Below are 23,318 nucleotides of genomic sequence, written 5' to 3'. Positions count from 1 at the left end.
GTTTCCCTCTTTTAACACAGGAGTTGCGCTTCTCTTTTCTTGTCGATCTGTGGTACAAACGTGTGCCACCGAGACTTACTCGTGCTTCCTACAGCTGTCTGAGGAAGTTTGAAAGGGGTCAAGCTACGGCCTTCCGAGTGGTGGGATGGTCGTTTCGGACCGCAAAAGTTGGGCGTGCTGCGTCGTTTATGGAAAGATTCCCACAGCTGTAGACGAAATTGTGGACGTAAAGCAGCACAGACACCCGCCACGACCGTCGTTTTGGAAGGGCAGCAGTGGCAGATCGTACAGCTGCCACAGCACAGGTAAGAGGGCGTGTGAGCACGGATGTATCCACACGAACGGACACGACCACTTTTAGCCACAGCACCGACGTGCACGGCTCCACTGGTGCCGTCAAAGCCTCACCCGGAAGATGAAATGGCTCGCTACGGTCTTCTGCGTTGAAAGAAGATTCTGCCAACGCTCAAGTGCTGGTCATTAGCACGTACGACGTAGGTATGGTGACGCTGTCTCGGAGACTGCATTCGTCCAAGAAACATTGGCTCCACCCCTGGCCTCATGGTCTGGTGTCGGGTAAGTTACAGCTCTCCTTCATCTTTGATGTTTCAGGAAGGGACGCCAACCAGCGTTCTGTATATTTTACCGGTCTTGCAACACGAAGGTGATATGCGGTTCCAACAGGATAATACTTGATACTTCCAGGGAGATTAAAACTGTGTGCCGGACCGAGACTCAAGCTCGGGACCTTTGCCTTTCGCGGGATACTGCTCTACCAACGCTTTTTTTATCTCATTTTGTTCGTTATTGTTCGTTTCAATTGTTCGTGGCGGACGTTACCTGACGCCCGTTGAAGTTCGTTATTGATCCATTCACTCAGTTTTTTGTTTTTTATTACAGAGGGCAGCTAACCCTCTGCCCGAACACACTGAGCTACCATGCCAGCAACCAACTGAGCGACCCAAGCGCGACTCACAGCCTGTCCTCACAGCCTTACTTGTGCCAGTATCTCGTCTCCTACCTTCCAAACTTTACAGAAGCTCTCCTGCGAACCTTGCAGGACTAGCACTCCTGAAAGAAAGGATATTGCGGAGACATGGCTTAGCCACAGCCTACAGGATGTTTCCAGAATGAGATTTTCACTCTGCAGCGGAGTGTGCGCTGACATGAAACTTCCTGTCAGATTAAAACTGTGTGCCGGACCGAGACTCGAACTCGGGACCTTTGCCTTCCGCGGGCAAGTCCTCTACCAACTAAGCTACCCAAGCACGACTCACGCCCAGTGTACATTGTGTTCACTAACCGATGTTTCGATATCTACTGAGATCATACCATTTTTATGTGACTCGTTCTGGTGCATGTATATCAATATTTTTGAAGTGATTTGTTTAGGAGTTTGCCCTCCATCCCCAGGCAAAGAATGGGACCAACTGTATGTTTGTGTCTCTATGCCTATGTCTCTGTGTCTCTCTATGTGTCTTTGTGTTTCTATGTGTGTCTGTGTGTCTATCTCTGTCTGTCTCCCCATCTGGCTGTCTCTCTGTCTCGCCCATTCGCTGGGCTATCGGCAATAAGACATGATGTATGAGACGGACAAGACGTGAACCACTCAAGAAAGAAGAGGCCGTGCCCGCTTGGACTAACCAGGGTACGAAAGCGGCCACAGGCGGGGCTCAGAATGTTGCATTCAGAACGACAGGTATGGTGATGTGACAAGGGCGTCTTTTGGACGATTGTAGAAAGTCAAGAAATTCGCCAATTTGCCACTAGAAGCAAAAAGTGTAGCTATAAAGCGTAGCTATGAAGAATGACTGTCTTCATTTAGCAAAGGCTATGGAGAACGCTACGCAATAACTGTGAAAATTGTTGTTGAACAGTTTCATTGGCGAGAATAAGAACCTGAACTGATTTATTGATCTTTCCACTGAAAACCTTTCATATCACTATGAAAGAGATGGACCGCTTCCCATCAGATCACCGAAGTTAAGCGCCGTCGGTCTGGGCTAGCACTTGGATGAGTGACCATCCGATCTGCCAAGGGCTGTTGGGAATCAGGTTGCACTCAGACCTTGTGAGGCAAACTGAGTTACTTGATTGAGAAGTAGAGGCTCTGGGATCGTAAACTGACATACGGGTAACCACATGCCCGGCCACATCCGCATCCAGTGACGACTGGGGTCTGAGGGTGACACGGCGACCGCTCACTACCGTTGGGGCTTCTTGGCTTGTTCGGATGGTGTTTAGTTTTATGAGAGAGATGGTCCTATTGTAGGACTTGCTGTTACAGCTGAGAGCTGATACTTTGATGCAAGCTTTCAGGGGAGACATTTGGCAAGAACTCAGATATCGCTCACCTACATTTACTGTGGAATCTATATTTTGTGAGACACTTTACGGTGTGTGGCGGAGGGTACTTCGTGTAACAGTGTTTTTGTGTAATCTCTCTAATTTTATGTTCACGGTGTTTTCGCGAGGTATACATAGAGCACAGGAATATATTGGTTGAGTCTCGTAGCAATGTATGGTCCGGAATTTTAGTACTAAACCAGTGTTGCAACGTCCACAGCTGGAGTTAGTTGAGCATCAGCTTGAAGATTTCGCACTAAGTAAAAGAACCTGTAACGAAACGCGCTGCTCTTCTTTGGATACTCTCTGTTCTCTCTAGGAATCCTATCCAGGACGGGTGCCATTACCGACGAGTAGGGATTCAAGTACAAGAGTCATTGCATAAGTCATGGCAATTAGGGTATACGATGTGATAATGCGACAACAAGGAATTCCACGATTTGCATGGAACCAGTAAGGCAGGATATATCCGAATACCAACATAAAATAGGTTTCCAGTACAGCAGGTCACGGTAAAGGTTGAAATGAAACACAAGCATTGAAACCCTGCGTAAATTTACTGCGCACCAGTACAAAAGGAACAAAAATGAATCAAAATCAGTTACTGTCCTTCAAAATAGTCAGACAGTGCATCCACACAGTGCTGCTTACGATGGGGAAGGCGACAGACGAATGCCACTGGCATTACTATCAGTGTGTGCCACCTGTCGCTGAAATGCCTCGAGGATACCCCCCTTGCTTGCAAAGTGCCTTCAGTTGTGGAACGGGGTCGAAGGCGGTGGTGCTGAGCCATCACAGCGTGCGGTCGAAATCTGTCAGTTGGTTTCGGTGTTGTTTGCCACTGGCTTTTGAATGTATTTGCTGCAATTACGGTGATGGCACATTTCCGCACGAGATACCACAGTTTTCAAGACATATGTGTAAGACCCTCGTATTAGCCAAAAGACGCGTTGGTAAGGTAGCGCCTTTGTGTGTGAATTACACATACTGAGGATTCGTGCAACGAATCACAGACTGGCAACTGATTTACTTAGTTTTATGTTATCCTTCTGTTTTCATTTGCCCCACAAGCATACTCTTAGGTATTTTATTGATATGACTGGTTCCAGCCGGCTGGAGTGGCCAATCGGTTCTAGGCGCTTCAGTTTGGAACCGCGTGACCGCTACGGTCGCAGGTTCGAATCCTGCCTCGGGCATGGATGTGTGTGATGTCCTTAGGTTAGTTAGGTTTAAGTAGTTCTAAGTTCTAGGGGACTGATGACCTCAGAAGTTAAGTCCCATACATTTCAACCATTTGACTGCTTCCAATGCTTGTTCTGCTGTCGGGTAACATAAAATAATGTATCTTTTTCCCAGTTTATGTGCAATACGTTAAGGCAATGGCGGATACATATGGGGGCGCCCCCCCCCCTCTTGCATGGTCAGAGGGAGGGGGGGGGGGGGGAAGCTAGTTTACATTCAGAAGCAGGATTATTAAGACTGAAGAATAAGTAAGTAAAAAGCCCTAGTTGTAGCAAGTGCAAACATGAAGATAAGTAGATAAGTCAAGAGTGAGAGTGATCAGTTGATTGTGAAGTATTAATAATAGTAATTCATTGCAATTTCTCAGTAAAAATAGTGTTTCGAGACTCGTAACAATATTTTTACTAATAACGTGACAATAGTTCTCCATATTCGTAATACGAGTTAGGTATGGGAAACTATGCGTGTATGTCCGGTAATAGTGACATTCGAGAAGATTTATAAAAACGCATTTTTACTATATAGGCCCTCTATGGAGCGCACTAGAATTGAACGGAATCGACAATGAAAGTTTCACAAACATAAATCGCCGGATGACGTCGTCATTGGTAACTCGCCCTTATATTATATGCCATACCGTACGTATTGGCTTGTCGCTTTCACTGTAGGTATTTGTTCACACTCCATATATATATGAGCGAGGTTTGTACGGCTGCCGCCGCCTCTCGCATCCCACTCTCCATCGTTCACGGTCATTCCAGTCTCCTTCATTAAGACCTCTCGCTGCCATTGCTTCGTTGACGTCGTCTTTCCAGCATCTCGCAGGCCTACCGCGCTTTCTTCTTTGATGAAGACTCCATTGCCATACCCGTTTTGCCATCTTGTGTCTGGCATACGCTGTAAGTGACCATACCACAGTGGGCGCTTCCTTTCTATGTATTCTAGGATTGTGCTTTTGATATTCATAACCTCTCTGATCCTATCATTTCTAATATGGTCAAGTCTGGAGTATCCACAACTCCGTCTCCAGAAATCCATCTCGACAGCAGCAGGCGATCTTTCTGCCTCTGAGTTAGTTCCCACAACTCTGCACCATATGTTGTGATACTTTCAATAATTGTGTGGTAGATGGTATGTTTTGTTCTGCACGTTATGTTTTTGTTCCATAGAATACCATTTAGTTGTTTTCTGGCTCGCTTGTCCTGGCCTATTTTATTGTTTACGTCATCCATACTTCTACCATTGGGCGACAGTGTCACTCCCAAGTACTTAAAATTATGACACCCTTTATAAGTATCAGAACTGAGCTGTAAGTCGTTCACAGTATTTTCTCCCATTTCAAGATATTCTGTTTTAGATACGTTTATGACAAGACCCCATTTTTCATATACTTCTTTTAATTTTCGGAGCATGTAATTTGCATTTCCTCACCTCCAGCTACTAACAATTGGTCGTCAGCAAAAGTTAGAGTGAACAAGATCTCGTCGTCTATAGGGACACCCATTCCTCGGCATTTCCTTTTCCATGATTTTAGTGCCTCCTCTAGGTAGATCTTAAAGAGCGTAGGGGCAAGTGTGCATCCCTGGCGTAGTCCCTTTGTCACCTCAAACTCTTGAGATAGTTCATTTCCCACTTTAACCATTGCCACACAACCTTGGTAGAGGAGTCTGACAGCTTTCACATAGCTCGGTGACACACCAATATCAATTAGACTTGTCCATAGTTCGAGAACATTCTGGTAGCGAATGTTCTCGAAACAACCGCGCCACATACATGAGGAAAGCAGAGTCGCTGGCAGGTAGTCAGTTTGAAAGCTACAATCGTCACGATAACTTGGAAGTAATAAAAGTGAACAACTGCGATTACCAGCTATAACCACGGACTGTGCTTAGTGATATTAGGAATACGCAGAGTGTGACCGTGTGTGTTTTAGTGCTGAAGTGTACTGGTGTTGCATTTTTCAGTGCGAATAAAATGTTTATTCAAGAATTAAGCTTTACATGTGACTTGATTATTTTTTTATTGAGGCAAAAGTAAAGGTAGCTCAAGATATCTTTAGCGCCCCGTCCTTGAGGTTTTTCTGTATCCGCCACTGTCACCTGCCGCTCACTGCACCAAGCATCGTCTCTCTGCAGGCCTTCCTGCAATTCGGTACACTTTTCTGGCGTTGGGACTTGTCCGTATACAGCAGAAGCATCGATTAATCGCCTCGTGAAACTTCTGATGTTTATATATTTATGTACAGGGTGTAACGGCTATAAGTGCTGCTACAGGGGGCAGGCAAAATAATGTGAACACCTGTATTTATTTGGGAATGGTTTATTAACAAGGGGCTCGACCCCCATTTGCCCATAATATAGCTATGATTCTTCTTGAAATACTGACATATAATGAGCGTATAGTCTCCAGTGGAATGTTACGCCACTCTTCGGACAGCTGGTCTTCTAACTCCTGTAGTGACGGGCGAGGCGGAAATCTGCTCCGGAGACTGCGCTCCAACATCGCCCACAATAGTTCGATAATGTTCAAGTCAGGGGACTGTGCTGGCCACGGAAGACGCTGCAGTTCACTTGCATGCTCCTCATACAACGCTTTTACTGCCCTGGCTGTGTGAATGGGTGCATTATCGTCCTGAAATATGGCATCATCGTTGGGGACCAAAATTTGAATCATGGGGTGCATTTGTTCACATAATAGTTGGCTGTAACACGGCCTTTGAGAGCAATGATGGGACCAGAAGAATACGATGATATGGCTGCCCACACCATCACACTTCCACCTTCATGCTTAACCGTTGGAACGAAGCAATAAGGACTGTAGGCTTCTTTTGGCGTCCTCCAGACGTAAATCCCGCCCTATGTTGGAAATAACGAAAACGTTGACTCGTCGGACCACTGATCAACAGTCTCGGATTTATGTCCTGGCACCATGTTTTACGCATCTTTACGTTGGTTGTCGTCACTAATGGTTTCGGTATAGCAACTCGCCCGTGAATATTAGCTTTATGGAATTTTCAGCGGACAGTGTGATAGATAGGGGTCTCGAAGATGGCTACTGCAGTCACTTTAGCCGCCGTCGTTTTGTGTTGTTTTATCACAATTCGTGTTACCTCTATCACTTACATTTGATTTGCGTCCACTACTAAGTTTACATGATGATGTCTTTCCATATTTTGGGCAGGCTACCATGAATGCTGCGTGAAGAGTTTGACAGACCACTGAAAGACCTGAGTCGAAACGAGGCCGCGGGAGTAGACAACATTCCATTAGAACTACTGACAGCCTTGTGAGTGCCAGTCCTGACAAAACTCTACCATCTGGTGAACAAAATGTATGAGACAGGCGAAATATCCTCAGACTTCAAGAAGAATATAATAATTCAAATCCCAAAGAAAGCAGGCGTTGACAGATGTGAAAATTACTGAACTATGAGTTTAATAAGTCACGGCTGCAAAATACTCACACGAATTCTTTACAGACGAATGGAAAAACTGGTAGAAGCCGACCTTGGGGAAAATCAGTTTGGATTCCGTAGAAATATGGGAACACGTGAGGCAATACTGACCCTACGACTTATCTTAGAAGCTAGATTAAGGAAGGGCAAACCCACGTTTCTAGCATTTGTAGACTTAGAGAAAGCTTTTGACAATGTTGACTGGAATACTCTCTTTCGAATTCTGAAGGTGGCAGGGGTAAAATACAGGGAGCGAAAGGGGGAGCGAAAGGCTATTTACAATTTGTACAGAAACCAGATGGCAGTTATAAGAGTCGAGGGACATGAAGGGGAAGCAGTGGTTGGGAAGGGAGTGAGACAGGGTTGTAGCCTCTCCCCGATGTTATTCAATCTGTATATTGAGCAAGAAGTAAAGCAAACAAAAGAAAAAATCGGAGTAGGTATTAAAATCCATGGAGAAGAAGTAAATACTTTGAGGTTCGCCGATGACATTGTAATTCTGTCAGAGACAGCAAAGGACTTGGAAGAGCAGTTGAACGGAATGGACAGTGTCTTGAAAGGAGGGTATAAGATGAACATCAACAAAAGTAAAACGAGGATAATGGAATGTAGTCGATTTAAGTCGGATGATGCAGAGGGAATTAGATTAGGAAATGAGATACTCAAAGTAGTAAAGGAGTTTTGCTATGTGGGGAGCAAAATAACTGATGATGGTCAAAGTAGAGAGGATATAAAATGTAGGTTGGAAACGGCAAGGAAAGCGTTTCTGAAGAAGAGAAGTTTGTTAACATCGAGTATAGATTTAAGTGACAGGAAATCGTTTCTGAAAGTATATGTACGGAGTGTTGCCATGTATGGAAGTGAAACATGGACAATAAATTGTCTGGACAAGAAGAGAATAGAAGCTTTCGAAATGTGGTGCTACAGAAGAATGCTGAAGATTAGGTGAGTAGATCACGTAACTAATGAGGAGGTATTGAATAGGATTGGGGAGAAGAGAAGTTTGTGGCACGACTTGAAGAAGGGATCGGTTGTAGGACACGTTCTGAGGCATCAAGGGATCACAAATTTAATATTGGAGGGCAGCGTGGAGGGAAAAAATCGTAGAGGGAGACCAAGAGATGAATACACTAAGCAGATTCAGAAGGATGTAGTCTGCAGTACGTACTGGGAGATGAAAAAGCTTGCACAGGACAGAGTAGCGTGGAGAGCTGCATCAAACCAGTCTCCAGACTGAAGACCACAAAAACACCATGAATGCGAAAACAGTTGCTCTTGAAATATTCAATAAGTTGGCTGTCTTGTTACTGATGCTGCAGCTAATCAGGCCCCCACATTCTGCTCTTTTGGGAAGCCTGTCAGATCTTTCATTACACGCCGACATCTGAATGCAAATACGAAGTGTCCACTATTCGTAAACTGCCTGAACTGATGGCTAGTCTGTACTGAACGATGACAGTCCAGGGCAACACATGCCTTAACTGCATTGTGGACCGTCAAACACAATCATCCAATTATTGCGAGTGTACATTAAGTTGACTGCCCCCTGCATTTTTTATATGTAGTATCTTAATATCTACGCATATCAGCGCATTGGTTGTTTGTTTTTTGTCTGCTTCCAACAGCCTCCTCACAAACACGTCACAAACTTAACAGTTGATGTTTTCTGCATGGTCGTAACAACATCACTAACTGGACTATGCCTCACAGTAAACACTATCTGTGTTGCGTCCACATATTCATACTTCAACATCTGACCTGCTGCCCGGGGAAAAATAAACATTAATGGCAAGAGCAAGCCATTAACGGTCTTGCATAATATGCAAAAAAGCTGGTGATTTCTCAAACTGGGGTGCCGCAAGGTTCGGTCTTGGGTCCTCTGCTGTTCTTAATACATATCAATGATTTTCCATTTTATATTCACGAATATTGCATAGCTGTTACTTTCTGCCGACGATACAAGTATAGGTATCACACCCAACAGAAAAGAATTAACTGGTGAAATTGTAAATGATGTTTCTCAGAAAATCATTACGTGGTTCTCTGCAAATGGGCTCTCATTAAACTTTGACAAAACACAGTATATGCAGTTCCAAACAGTAAATGGAATGACACCTTTAATAAATATAGACTTCGATTAGAAATCGGTAGCTAAGGTGGAATATACAAAATTTCTAGGTGTATGCATTGATGAGAGGTTGAACTGGAAAAAACACTCTGAGGATCTGCTGAAACTTTTGAGTTCAGCTACTTCTCCCATTAGGGCCATTGCAAATTTTGGCGATATACATCTGAGTAAATTAGCTTACCACGCCTATTTTCGTTCTCTGCTTTCGTATGGCATCATATTCTGGGGTAACTCATCATTGAGTAAAAGAGTGTTCATTGCACAAAAGCGTGTAATCAGAATAATTGCTGGAGCTCATCCAAGATCATCCTGCAGACACTTATTTAAAGACCTAGAGATCTTCACTGTGGCTCACAAAATATAGATAAATTCACTCATGAAATTTGTTATTAACAATCCGAACGAATTCAAAGGTAATATCAGTGTACATGGCTACAACACTAGGAGAAAGGATGATCTTCACTACTCTAGGTTAAAACAACTTTGGCTCAGAAGGGGGTAAATTATGCTGGCACAAAAGTCTTTGATCACTCATCTAATAGCATCAAAAGTCTGACAGATAGCCATATAGCATTTAAAAGGAAATTAAAAGAATTTGTTAATGGCAACTCCTTCTACTCATTAGATGAATTTTTGGATATAGTAAGTGGGTAATTTCCCCAACCCCCCCCCCCAAAAAAAATTAAAATTATTGTCATGTAATATTTTGTGTAATGTAATATCTTGTACAGACACCTTTTATTAACCTGACACGTTCCACATCATTACGAAGTGTCGTATTCATGATCTGTGGAACAAGTACTAATCTAATCTCATCTATTCTCTGCCACACATACTAAGAGGTACTAACCAAGCGAAAAATATATTACTTCTAATAGCTATAATTTTTAATCTGCAAATGAACTAAATGCTGATGCAATGTTGTTCGGTACAATGTCCTGTCACCAAAAGAAATATCTACACTTATACCCATTACACCCTATATATTTACACATGTTGTGGACAGTAATGATCCTACAACACACCATTCGGGAATACCCGACGTTGTTTTTACGTCTGAAGATTTGTCATTGTTGTGAATTACATGTTGTGTTTTGTTTGCTATAAACTCTTCAGTAAAGTCACACATCGTCTTCTGTACCATACTCTCTCTCTCTTTCATTAGATGGCGGTGTGGAATTGTATCGAAAACCGTTGGAAGTGAAGGAACACGCCATAAACCTGGGACCCGATCTCTATTGATTTCTGGCTCTAGTGGACGAATAGGGCGAGATAGGTTCCACACGATCGTTGTTTACCGAACCCATGATGATTCCTACAGAGGAGTTTGATTTCAAATAAGGAGACCATCAGAGAATTACAATCCACGCTCCCTCACGGCCACCACAGCATGTAAGACGCCTCGCAAAACGACGACTGATGCCGACGGGAACCTGCCTCCAAAGATCGTCACTCAACTGCCCCCCACACAGACTGCCTCGTAAGTGAGACGGACTTAACCACTGCCTGCTCCTGTCAATGTCCCACTCTCCTGTTAGTAACAATGACTAGAAACTCTGGGACATTTTCATTAATATACGGGCAAACTATTATTGGAACATAATTATGCAAATAGAGTAAATTTTTGCCATAGCGTTTTGCAAAGTTTAAAAAGATCGCACTAACAATACTCCAAATCAATTATCTTGTGCAAATCTTTGTAAGGTACTCTTCTTAGATATCTGCATCTGATGTACCTAGTTTGCATTTCATTTGCATTTTCGAACATTCGTCTGTTATCATTCAAGTGCAGTTATACAGCGAGATTCACGAAGATATTCAAATATTTTAATATGTTATTCTACAAGTAAAAGTAAAGAAAAAAGTTCATATAAACGTAAGTCCGCAAATGTTTAGTTACGGAGTTACGGCTAATAAAAGATTTTGCTAGAAATTTAGCAACTTCGCTAATATGAAGCCATCGCAAAACTGTACGAGGTCTATTTTGTTGTTATTGATCTGGTGAATCTAATAAAACATGTCCTATACGTGTATCTGCAGACTTTTCCAGAACTTCCAGAGAAGAAAAGGATTAATTTCGTAAAATTTTTATTTTGTTAACTACTTGGCCCAATTTGTCTTTTTGAATTCTAGAAAACTGCCCAAAGTTTTCACAGAAGCTGTAGAGAATTTAAGTTTGGAAAAGTAGTGGTAATAACGTTAACTGGAACTGTATGAATGTGTCGAATAATCTCCTTTTATTAATACCATATCACACGTGAATTCATGTTAAACCGGAAAAAACAAAGGTCAGTGTTAAGGAAGTTGTAGAGTGTACATACATTCACAATAAATATTCAAAAATGTCTCCGCCGATTTCAATCCATTTAGTTGCACGCATATGAACAGATTTTGTTGCTCGCTTCAGTTTCACAAGATTGTTCTCAATTTCGACTATTGCATTCACAATGTTTTGTTAGATGTTTTATTAGATTCGCCAGACCAGTAACAACAAAATAAATGGAAATCGTGCTTTATTTTAACCTCATGAAGTTTCGCTATGGCTTTATACTATCATAGTTGCTAAATTTCACGCAAAATCTTTTATTAGCCGTAACTCCGTAGCTAAACATTTGCGGACCTATGTTTATATGATCTTTTTTCTTGAGTTTTACTTGTAGAATAACATATTAAAATATTTGCATATCTTCGTCAATCACCCTGTATTATAAAGTCGTAAATATAACTTACGCTAATAAATCCAGCACTACGAATATTATCGGTGGTAAGGAAGACTAAAACTGCTACAGCGATTTGTTTCGGGATGCTAACAGAATATCTTATGATTAGCCTTTCATGCGATTGTCTCTTGCATTGCTTGGAGAGAAAGAGAATCAGTTTCACATGTCAGCATATGATGTTGGTTGTACTTGACAAATTCTTTAACTTGTACACTTCGAAGGATCTTTCGTAATACTAGGTAGAACAGTATAAGTTGTGCGTCGCGTTGAGTGGAGGCAGCGGCCATTTTGGATCTGTTATCTTTCGAACATTCGTCTGTTATCATCTGGTGATAGTATTGTTACGTACTGCATTGATACACTGAATGAAGACTTGCAGTTTTTTTTTTTTTTTTTTTTTTTTTTTTTTAGTACGCCAAGTACACAACTCGTCTTACCTTCGTAGTTGTACTTGTCTTGATGGTTGAAGGAATATAAATAGGTCGTATTTCCAGTTTTGGAGTTGAACTCCACTGTCGAGAGGGCAGGCCCTTTGAAGTGAACAGCTCCGGCCAACTGAAAGCAGTGGAAAATATCACCAACATTGACTTTCGTTTTGCACAAGATACTAACACTGCAATAACATTAATACTTCAACAGAAATTCAACATTAATTTGCAGCTTCAGTTACGCCACATTTCAGATCAGACGTAAATTATTATTCCATACGCAGTTCCGATACCAATAAACTTGCGTAAATATTAATTTCAGAATCCAAGTAGCAATTTTATATACTTTTCTTTGCTTGTGGCACAAAGCCATTAAAATTTTGCCAGTGATATCTGATTTCTCCTGTCCTCAGAGAACACGATTCTAGCTCTTCTTATTGTTCAAAGTGGCTTAGATAATCTGAATTGCCCTTAGAGCACATCAAGTTCAAAAAATAAATATATGGCATCCCCGTAGAAATCGTGGCCGACTATGGAAAATGTGTCTGCAGAGTTTATGATCGCGTCGGCTGGTAACACAGGGCCAACCGACAGAATTAAAAAATGAAAAAAAAAAGATAGTTGGATAACACTCAACATTTTAAGAAATAATTTTCAGCGATTTTAATGATATAGCCTTACATTTCCTGTACTACTCCAATTACTATCATTAATTCTGAATGATATCGTAGGACAAGGTATCAAAATTTGAATAAAATCTTTGATAGCTGCAGAGAAGAACGTTTTGAGCAAAAACCTCGTGGGGTTGAAAAAAACTCTACAATCGCCTTAAAACATTAAGGTGCCCCAAACTAAACAGCCTATGAAAACCGTATCCAAATAAATCTGTCACAAGCGAAACTGAAGGAAGGCGTTTTTGTGCACTTGGCATTTGAAAAACGATGTTCGAGTCCAACATTGAAAAAAAATGACTGGTACAATGGGGGAAGCTTGTTTAGGCCATAAGTACATTCTTAGGCAACAGAAAGAGATCCAAATTACGAAGTGAAAGATCAACAGCATACGCTGTTTTCATGAGTTTCAAGATTCCTCTTTGTGAACAATTTCTTGACTTTTTCGTTGACAGTTTCGGTTAAGTTAATGAAGAACATAGTGAGCTATTTCATAAAGTAATCAAAGTGATGGAAAGATGGTATCAAAACCGCTGTAATAACGGCAGGACTGTGAAGATCACTTGAACAGAATGGATAGTGTCTTCAAGCTGAGCATCAACAAAAGTACAAGAATAATGGACCGTAGCCGTATTACATCGGGCTCTGCTGTGGGAATGATTGTAGGAAATGAGACAGTAAAAGTAGAAGATGAGATTTGTTATTTGGGCAGAAAAATAACTGATGATGGGCTAAGTAAAGACGGTATTAAAATCCAGACTATGAACAGCAATGAAAGCATTTTTGAAAGGCACATATTTACCAACATCGAATAGACATTTATGAGGTGGGAAATCTTTTATGAAAGAAATAGTCTAGAGCGCAGTCCTGTACGGAAGTGGAATGTGGATGATAAACCGTTCAGACAAGAAGAGAATAGAATCTTTTGAAATGTAATGCTACAGAAGAACGGCGAAAAATAGATGTCTAATGAATGAGGATGTACTTAATCGAATTGGCCAGGAAAGATAGTTGTGGCGCAGAGTGATTAAAATAGCGAACCGTCTGATAGTGCACATCCTGAGGCGTCAAAGAATCGTGAATCTGGTGAATGGGGAAATATCGGGGGGGGGGGGGGGGGAGGGGGTGGAAGGAATAAAAATTGTACAGTGCACTGACAGCAGTGGTTGTGCTGTGGCACCGAGTTGGTACTTAAGAATGTGTCTTATAGTTCACTCAGACTCAAATCTGAATTCCAGGCGACTACATCGGTACAAAAATCAGGTTTTAAACAAATGCAAAAGCAGTGTCTTCTGCAACACGTACCAAGTATCAGCCAAAAACAATAGTTATAATACTACGTGTGACAAAATTTGCAACTTTCAGCCCAGAAACACATTTTCATTTTCTCCTACGATTCTGTACATACACACAGTTTCACAGGAGATATTAGACCATATTTGCGAATACTATTGCAGAAAAGTCTCAAAAAAGGATGAATTATTTTTTACCTCATTAAGTCTGAAGTTAATGCTTATTCTCCACGAAATATGAATACTTTCTTCTCTTCATTAATGGAAACTGAGTATCTTTGAACCAGTTCTTAAATTGATGGAAAGTACCAAAGCTGTCCCAACGATGTATGATTTTTCAGAGAATGTCTACCCAGTTACACGTAGTTTGTAAATAATGGATGTGTTGAGATCAGTTTCTGTGCTCTAGAGGAAAATATACAACGCAGATAGAGAGGACTAAATATGTTTCGAAATAACTGGTGTCCCAAAAGCAATGATGCTGAGGTAAACGCCGCTACTGCTGCCTGTAAACAAAGAAATGCTTCCGAAGCGTGTCGGAATTTTTTTTTTAAGTTTAAAATTTAACGACGCTGACATTGAGTATTTATTTATATTTTACACACAGACCATCTGAACTAACAGCAGTACTCCATTATGTGGGGTGGTACAGCTAAATCGAAAAATATTTTATTGGATTCTTATGCCACCACCTGTGAAACATTTTGTTCGGCCTCCACACTACAAGCTAGTATTACAGTAGCTCCCACAGATGTTTGATATTCGATGCACATTTGCGTCTGTACACCCAATTACTTCTAAAGGTAAAAGGTGATTGGAGAGTATAATGTCAGTTGTGGAAAACAAGAAGCAATGAAAAACATATTACCCACTAAAGTCAAAGGTATCCATTTAATAGTACAAAAAATAAACTTTATTAACAAATTTATTTAATTAAAAAATTGAAATTAATAAAGAAATTCCATGATTCGTATATTAGCTACCAGCTTGCATTTCATTTTTACTTTTCACGTTTACGCAGGGATATCAGTGACCCATAAAGTTTAAGGGTGACCATCGGTATATCGGCCTTAGTGCACTAAACTTGGAGTGTAATTCGATGTGGGTGTCTCAATTAGTTTCATCTTCTTAACTAGACCAACAAAAGTTTGACGGCAGTATTTACTGACTGGCCTCAAAAGCGTAAAAAAGTGAAAGCGTCAGAGGTCAAGTTTTTATATTCATGTATCCACTTGTTGGTGGTGTTATTAGACGTCGGCAAAATATAACTAATGTCATCGAGAAAAGTGGAAGCACATGGTAGTAAAATTCTTATTCCATAGTTATTGAGTACAATTTGTAACTCACAATGATGTTAATAACAGTAGAGCATTTCCAACATGTATGTATTTTAGTTCTGGCGCCGAAGCATGTATGAAACGAACATGGCAGGCTTCAGGTCTCACTTACGTCAATCAGACTCGGCCTCATGGCGTCCAAGCTGTCCAGTGTGCCGGGTTTGAAGTACTTGTCGGCAACTGCGTCGGTGGCGACTCGGTTCTCCTCTATCACTGTGCAGAAGTAAAACTTATTAGTGGTACGCTCGTAACTGCAAAGGTAGTTGTAGAGATATATAAGGTGTTTCGGAGCTCAGCTTAAGAACTTTGAAGCAGTCTTGTAAGACATAGCGCAATGACTTTCTCCTGAACATATGGTGATCTTTCTTTGGGACTCTGCCAGTAGGCTTGACACTGGTCAGCCAATTACTGCTAAATGATCTACTGTTGCAACTCACCGACGAAACTAGTATCACTTGCACAACAGCAACATCCGTAACTGATACTTGTACCCCAACGACAATTCGCAATGAATTGCAAAATATACAGGGTGGTCCATTGATAGTGACCGGGCCAAACATCTCACGAAATAAGCGTCAAACGAAAAAACTACAAAGAACGATACTTGTCTAGCTTGAAAGGGGAAACCAGGTGGCGCTATGGTTGGCCCGCTAGATGGCGCTGCCCTAGGTCAAACGGATATCAACTGCGTTTTTTTGAACAGGAACCCCCACATTTATTACATATTCATGTAGTACGTAAAGAAATATGAATGTTTTAGTTGGACAAATTTTTTGGCTTTGTGATAGATGGCGTTGTAATACTCACAAACATATGGCTCAAAACTTTAGATTGACAGCTGGCAACAGATAGGTTTTTAAAATTAAAATACAGAACGTAGGTAAGTTTGAACATTTTATTTCGGTTGTTCCAATGTGATACATGTACCTTTGTGAACTTATCATTTCTGAGAACGCATGCTGTTACAGCGTGATCACCTGTAAATACCACATTAATGCAATAAATGCTCATAATGATGCCCGTCAACCTCAATGCATTTGGCAATACGTGTGACGACATTCCTCTCAATAGCAAGTAGTTCGCCTTCCGTAATGCCCCCCTGCGGGTTTGGGGGTAAGAATAGGCAAGCAGTATTCCTTCCTGTCGTAAGAGGCGACTAAAAGGAGTCTCAAACGTTTCGGCCTTATGTGTTGGTTCCCTGTCGGGTTTTACCTCCATATTTCAAAATATTTCCGCTGAGCGAGCCGATTTGGGAAGGGCGCCTTACATCGTGCACTGTCTCTGTCGTGCATTGAGACCTTTAGCCAGCTTTCTCGTCGTTGCAATGGTGTCCCGCTCGTTTTCCATCTCTTGGGCGAGGATATGTCCCTGGGTGCGATTACCACGCTGCACTGTGCAGTGTTGCTTTTAGCTGCGACGACCTTGGACATTTTTGCACCTAAGATCCAGCACGGTAGCCAGTCCGTTGTGGTGGGGCCGCCATGTACCCTGTTGGTTGGAGCCCCCTGACAACACAGGGATCGCTGTACTGATGCCTGCGCCGTTAACTCCCCACGTATGCCAAGGAGTAGATGCCCATCTCCCTGGGGCATTGGGACTCACGGCAACGGCCATCCTGCCAGGTAACCTATGCTGTGGCTGGGTGGCGCCCGTGGGGAGGGCCCTTGGTCGGAGTAGGTGGCATCAGCAGTCTCTAAGCGTTCGAGAGCCCATTTTAAGGGTTACGTTTATGACCCCAAATCGTTCCCCTCCCTCGCCACACCATGGGAGGAACGAAAGGCATTGACTGAAAGTGAGACGTATTCGACCACGTATCTTGTCTGTACCAGAGCTGATGGGGAATCCTTTATATCCGTGAAGCCTCAGTTCTTTGTAGAGCATTTAGAGGACAAGTTTGGGGATGTGGAGGGCTTGTCCAAAATGTGGTCCAGATCGGTGTTGATAAAAACGGCATCCTCCGCCCACTCACGAGCCTTGCTCCCTTGTAATAATCTGGGGGATGTCTCCGTTACTATCACGCCCCATAAAAGTTTGAATATGGTCCAGGGGATCTCCTTTTACAGTCCGATGACGAGCTGCTCACCAACTTGGAGCGATGAGGTGTCCATTTCGTCCGGCGCATTCACCAGGGTCCGAGGGATTATCAAGTTGCCACCGGTGCCTTCATCTTGGCCTTTGAGGGTGACACATTACCTGAGAAGGTCAAGGTGATGGTGTACCGTTGTGATGTCAAGCCATATATCCCTCCCCCCATGCAGTGCTTCAAGTGTTGGAAGTTCGGCCATATGTCTTCATGCTGTGCTTCCAGCCTCGTATGTTGCGATTGTGGTCGACCATCCCATCCTGACAATCCCTGTGCCCCGCCTCCCATCTGTGTGAACTGTGGAGAGCACCATCCGCCTTGCTCTCTGGACTGTCCATTTCTGCAGAAGGAGCGGAAAATCATGGAAATCAGGACCCTCGACCGACTGACATACACTGAGGCGAAGCGGAAATATGATCGGCTTCATCCAGTGCGTCTGACATCTTCTTATGCCGCAACTGTCACTCCTGCTACAGTTCCATCAGCTCCAGTCAGCTCTCAGAGTCGAAGGCCCACACCTGCCCCATTGATGGTGGCACTAAACTTCTTGTTGCCCCTGCTCCATCTACTTCAGGAGCAACACCCCACCAACCATCGGGGACATCCTTTCCCCCTTCCCAGCCGGAGAAGCGTCCGTCTTCTTCGGCTCCTCTCGCCAGGAAGGGGTCCCTTGGGGACCTCCCTTCGCAAGTTCCGACTGGTACAAAATCAAACAGCCGCAAGTGGCTCAAACAACCACCGGTCCCTGGTTGTAGGGCCTCACGGTCGTCGTCTGTCCCTGAGACTGACCCAGTGAAGTCCTCGCAGCCTGAACCACCGAAGGCAAAGCGAGAGAAACAGAAGAAGAAGAAAGTCCCCAAGGTTAACGACAGAGCGGTGGTACCCATCCCACCGCTTCCTACAAGCTCTGCATCTGAGGCGAGGTGGAGACTCTGGCGTCCGCTGAGGACCTCGATCTCGCCGGTCCCTCATACGCCATGGAAAGCACTATCCCAGGTGCTCAGTCGGAGGCAGCAGGTGACCCAGCGGCGTAATCTGCCTTCCCAGTCCCGTCACGCCTTTCTCAGCCATGGACAACACCATCCTCCAGTGGAACTGCAGCGGTTCCTTCCAACATCTAGCTGAGCTCCGCCAACTTATCAGCCTTCACCCTTTCCTCTGCATTGCTCTGCAGGAAACTTGGTTTCCGGCAATGTGAACCCCCGCCCTCCGTGGCTATAGGGGTTATTTTAAGAACCGGGCAGCTTATGAAAGGGTGTCTGGTGGCGTCTGCATATATGTCCTGAACTCTCTTCACAGCGAGTCTGTTCCTCTACCAACACCTTTAGAGGCTGTCGCTGTTCGGGTGTGGACGCCACAGGCTGTTACCATCTGCAGTCTTTACCTTCCACCAGATGGTGATGTCGCGCAGCATGTCCTGGCTGCTCTGATAGCCCAATAACCGCCACCTTTCTTGTTACTGGGCTACTTTAACGCCCATAACCCTCTGTGGGGTGGGTCAATGGCGACAGGTCGAGGCGCCACCATTGAGCATTTATTGGCACAGCTCGATCTTTCACTTTTCAATGATGGTTCCTTCACACACTTCAGTGTGGCGCATGGCACATACTCCGCCATTGACCTTTCGATCTACAGCCGTAGCCTCTTACCGTCTGTCCAATGGAGAGTGCATGAAGACCTGTGTGGTAGTGACCACTTCCCGATCTTTCTGTCACTGCCACAGCGTCAATCGTCTGGGCGTCCTAGCAGATGGGCTACGAATAAGGCTGATTGGGACTTGTTTTCCTCCGCTGCCGCTATTGAGCCTCTCTCTAATGATGGCATTGATGCGGTGGTTCCATCGATCACCACCGTCATCGTTACTGCCGCAGAATCTTCAATTCCCCGTTCTTCTGGATCCCCTCGGAGGAGGACTGTGCCTTGGTGGTCGCCTGAGATCGCTGAGGCGATTTAAGATCGCCGGCGGGCGCTACAGCGTCACAAGCGACATCCCTGAATTGAAAACCTCATCACCTTCAAACGGCTACGTGCGCGGGCCCGCCGCCTTATCCGCCAAAGCAAGCAGGCGTGCTTGGAGTGGTATGTGTCCACCATTGGCCTCCATGTCCCTCCATCGCAGGTCTGGGCAAAAATCCGACGCCTCTATGGCTATCGGACCCCTGTCAGCGTCCCTGCGCTCTCACTGAATGGAGCAGTTTGTACGGACTCCGACGTCATTGCAAACCGCTTGGCAGAGCATTTTGCTCTGAGTTCCGCCTCTTCGAATTATCCCCTGGCCTTCCGCTCTATTAAAGAGCGGATGGAACGTCGGAGCCTTTCGTTTCGCACCCACCATCCAGAATCGTACAATGCTCCATTCAGTGAGTGGGATTTTCACAGTGCCCTTGGCGCTTGCCCTGATACCGCTCCTGGGCCAGATCGCATCCACTGTCAGATGCTGAAAAACCTTTCAGTGGACTGCAAGCGACGCCTCCTCGACCTTTACAACCGTCTCTGGGTCGAGGGTGAGTTTCCATCGCAATGGCGAGAAAGCATTGTCATCCCCGTCTTGAAACCGGGCAAGAGCTCTTTGGAGGTGGACAGCTACCGCCCCATTCTTTGCAAGCTACTTGAACGGATGGTGGGTCTGCGCTTGAATTGGGTACTGGAGTCTCGGGGCCTTCTGGCTCCGTCTCAGGGTGGGTTCCATAAAGGCCGCTCCGCCGCCGACAATCTGGTCAGCCTGGAGTCGGCCATCCGTACTGTCTTTGCCCGCCGTCAGCACCAGGTCGCTGTCTTTTTCGACATGCGTAAGGCGTACGATACGACATGGCGTCATCACATCCTTTCTACGCTTCGTGGATGAGGTCTTCGGGGCCCTCTGCCGATCTGTCGCGGCCTCATATAGTTCCTCCACGTCCAGGAGAACGGTGTGTCACAGGGTTCTGTTTTAAGTGTCTGCCTGTTTTTAATAGCCGTTAACGGGCTCGCTGCGGCTGTGGGTAATTCTGTCTCCGCTTCCCTGTACGCTGACGACTTCTGCCTTTACTACAGCTCTATTGGCATTGCAGCTGCTGAACGTCAGCTACAGGGTGCAATCGGCAAGGCGCAGTCTTGGGCTGTAGCGCATGGTTTTCAGTTTTCGGCTGCCAAGACCCACGTTATGCATTTCTGCCGGCTCCGAACGGTCCATCTTGAGCCGCAGCTTTATCTTGACAACGAACTCCTTGCTGTGGTGGAGACCCACAGGTTTTTGGGTGCCGTTTATGATGCCCAGTTGACTTGGCTGCCTCATATTCGGCAGCTTAAACAGGCGTGTTGGCGGCATCTAAATGCTCTGAGATGCTTGAGCCACACCCGCTGGGGCGCCGACCGATCTACGTTGTTATGGCTCTATCAGGCGTTAATCTAGTCTCGTCTGGATTATGGGAGCCTGGCTTATGGCTCAGCATCCCCATCTGCGTTGCGGGTGCTGAACCCAATCCTCCACAGCGGGATACGACTTGCCACTGGTGCCTTCCGAACCAGCCCTGTGGACAGCATACTTGTGGAGGCAGGTGTCCCTCCACTGCGGTTACGACGCCAACAATTACTGGCTGCTTATGCTGCCCATGTTTTTAGCTCGCCCGGGTATCCTAATCATCGTGTCCTGTTCCCACAGTCAGTCGTCCATCTGCCGGAACGTCGGCCCTGGTCGGGTTGTCCGATCGCCGTGCGCATCAAAGAGCGTCTCTACGGGCTTGGGTGTTTGCCTGTTCCACCTCCTTTCCGGGCATCTCTGCGTACACGCCCGTGGTGTGTGCCTCGCCCTTGCCTTCAGCTCGACTTGGCACAGGGCCCGAAGGACTCAGTCTCTCCAGTGGCCTTCCGACGCCACTTTTATTCCATCCTGGCCACGTATCAGGGCTCTGGCGTTGTCTACACCGACGGTTAGATGGTTGCTGGTCGTATCGGTTATGCGCTAACTCTAGGGGACCATTCCGAACAACGTTCCTTGCCGGATGGCTGCAGCGTTTACACTGCTGAGCTGGTCGCCATCTTTCGTGCCCTAGAGTATATCCGCCCCTGGTCAGGTGAGTCCTTCGTTATCTGTAGCGATTCCCTGAGCGGTTTACGAGCTCTCGACCAGTGTTTCCCTCGCTCTCGTCTGGTGATGGCTATCCATGAGTCCCTGCATACTCTTGCCCGTTGCGGGCGCTCTGTGGTCTTTGTGTGGACCCCCGGTGATGTTGGTATCCCGGGCAATGAACATGTTGACCGCCTGGCCAAACAGGCCACCAATGAACCCCCTCTAGACATTGGCCTCCCAGAGACTGATTTGAGGGCAGTCTTACGCCGCATAGTTATCTCGCTTTGGGATGCTGAATGGCGCGGTCTGGCCACCCCTAACAAACTCCGTGCCGTCAAGGACACGACGAATGTGTGGCACTCCTCCTTGCGAGTCTCTCGCAAGGAGTCGGTCGTCCTCTGCCGACTGGCATCGGGCACACATGGACGACCCACGGCCACTTATTGCGCCGTGTGGACCCCCCTCTATGCCGCTGCGGCTTGGCATTGACAGTGGCCCACGTTTTGTTGGACTGTCCACTTCTATCTGTGCTCAGGCAGACGTTTGCGCTGCCTGACACGCTGTCTGCTCTTTTATTAGATGACTGCCATGGTGGACTTGGTTTTGCGTTTCATTCGGGCAGGCGGTTTTTATCCTTTAATCTAAGTGTTTGTTTTTTAGTGTTGATTCTGGCTTTTAGCCTCTGATTTTAAACCGAGTTTTTAAAGTGTTCTTGGTGGTTGGCTTTTCCTCTTTTTCTCTACGGCCGGCCAACCACCGTCACACTGTGTGTTTTAATTTGTTTTGTCTGGTCTCTGTCAGAGTATTTCATGTCCTGTTTCGTCTGCTGTCTTTCCTGTTGTTCGTTTTTTTTTTTAAATTCTCTTTGGGTGGTTTTAGTTTTTTGGAAAAAGGGACCGATGACCATAGTAGTCTGGTCCCTTTACTCCCACAAACCAACCAACCAACCTTCCGTAATGTTCGCACATGCATTGACAATGCGCTGACGCACGTTGTCAGGCGTTGTCGGTGGAGCACGATAGCAAATTTCATATCAGATGAACGTGCGGGCCATTGTATGGTGCTTCGACGCCCAATCCACCTGTCATGAAACATGCTATTCAATACCGCTTCAACCGCACGCGAGCTGTGAGCCGGACTTCCATCATTTTGCAAGTAGATCGCAATTCTGTCATGCAGTGAAACATCTTGTAGTAACATCGGTAGAACATTACGTAGGAAATTAGCATTCATTGCACCATTTAGATTGCCACCGATAAAATGGGGGCAAGTTATCGTTCCTCCCATAATGCCGCACCATACATTAACCCGCCAAGGTTGCTGATCTTCCACTTGTCGTAACCATCGTGGATTTTCCGTTGCCCAATGGTGCATATTATGCCGGTTTACGTTACCGCTCTTGGTGAATGACGCCTCGTTGCTAAATAGAACGCGTGCAAAAAATCTGTCATCGTCCCGTAATTTCTCTTGTGTCCAGTTGCAGAATTGTACACGGCGTTCAAAGTCGTTGCCATGCAATTCCTGGTGCATAGAAATATGGTACGGGTGCAATCGATGTTGATGTAGCATT

General features: G+C 44.9%; 1 protein-coding gene across 1 annotated transcript in view; it reads right to left on the bottom strand.

Moving 5' to 3' along the window:
- LOC126278041 (cholinesterase 2-like) overlaps positions 1-23,318 on the bottom strand; it is a 224,371-nt gene that overhangs the window by 24,299 nt on the left and 176,754 nt on the right. Inside the window, exons 9-10 of the mRNA XM_049977796.1 lie at positions 15,730-15,830; positions 12,327-12,444 (exon numbers count right to left, since the gene is read on the bottom strand). Of these exons, the coding sequence (XP_049833753.1) occupies positions 12,327-12,444; positions 15,730-15,830 (219 nt within the window). The remainder of the gene's footprint in view (positions 1-12,326; positions 12,445-15,729; positions 15,831-23,318) is intronic.

This window comes from Schistocerca gregaria, chromosome 6 (assembly GCF_023897955.1).
Source record: "Schistocerca gregaria isolate iqSchGreg1 chromosome 6, iqSchGreg1.2, whole genome shotgun sequence".
NCBI classification, from domain to species: Eukaryota; Metazoa; Arthropoda; class Insecta; order Orthoptera; family Acrididae; genus Schistocerca; species Schistocerca gregaria.
Note: the sequence above shows the minus strand (reverse complement) of the source record. Positions and strands in the feature narration are given on the sequence as shown.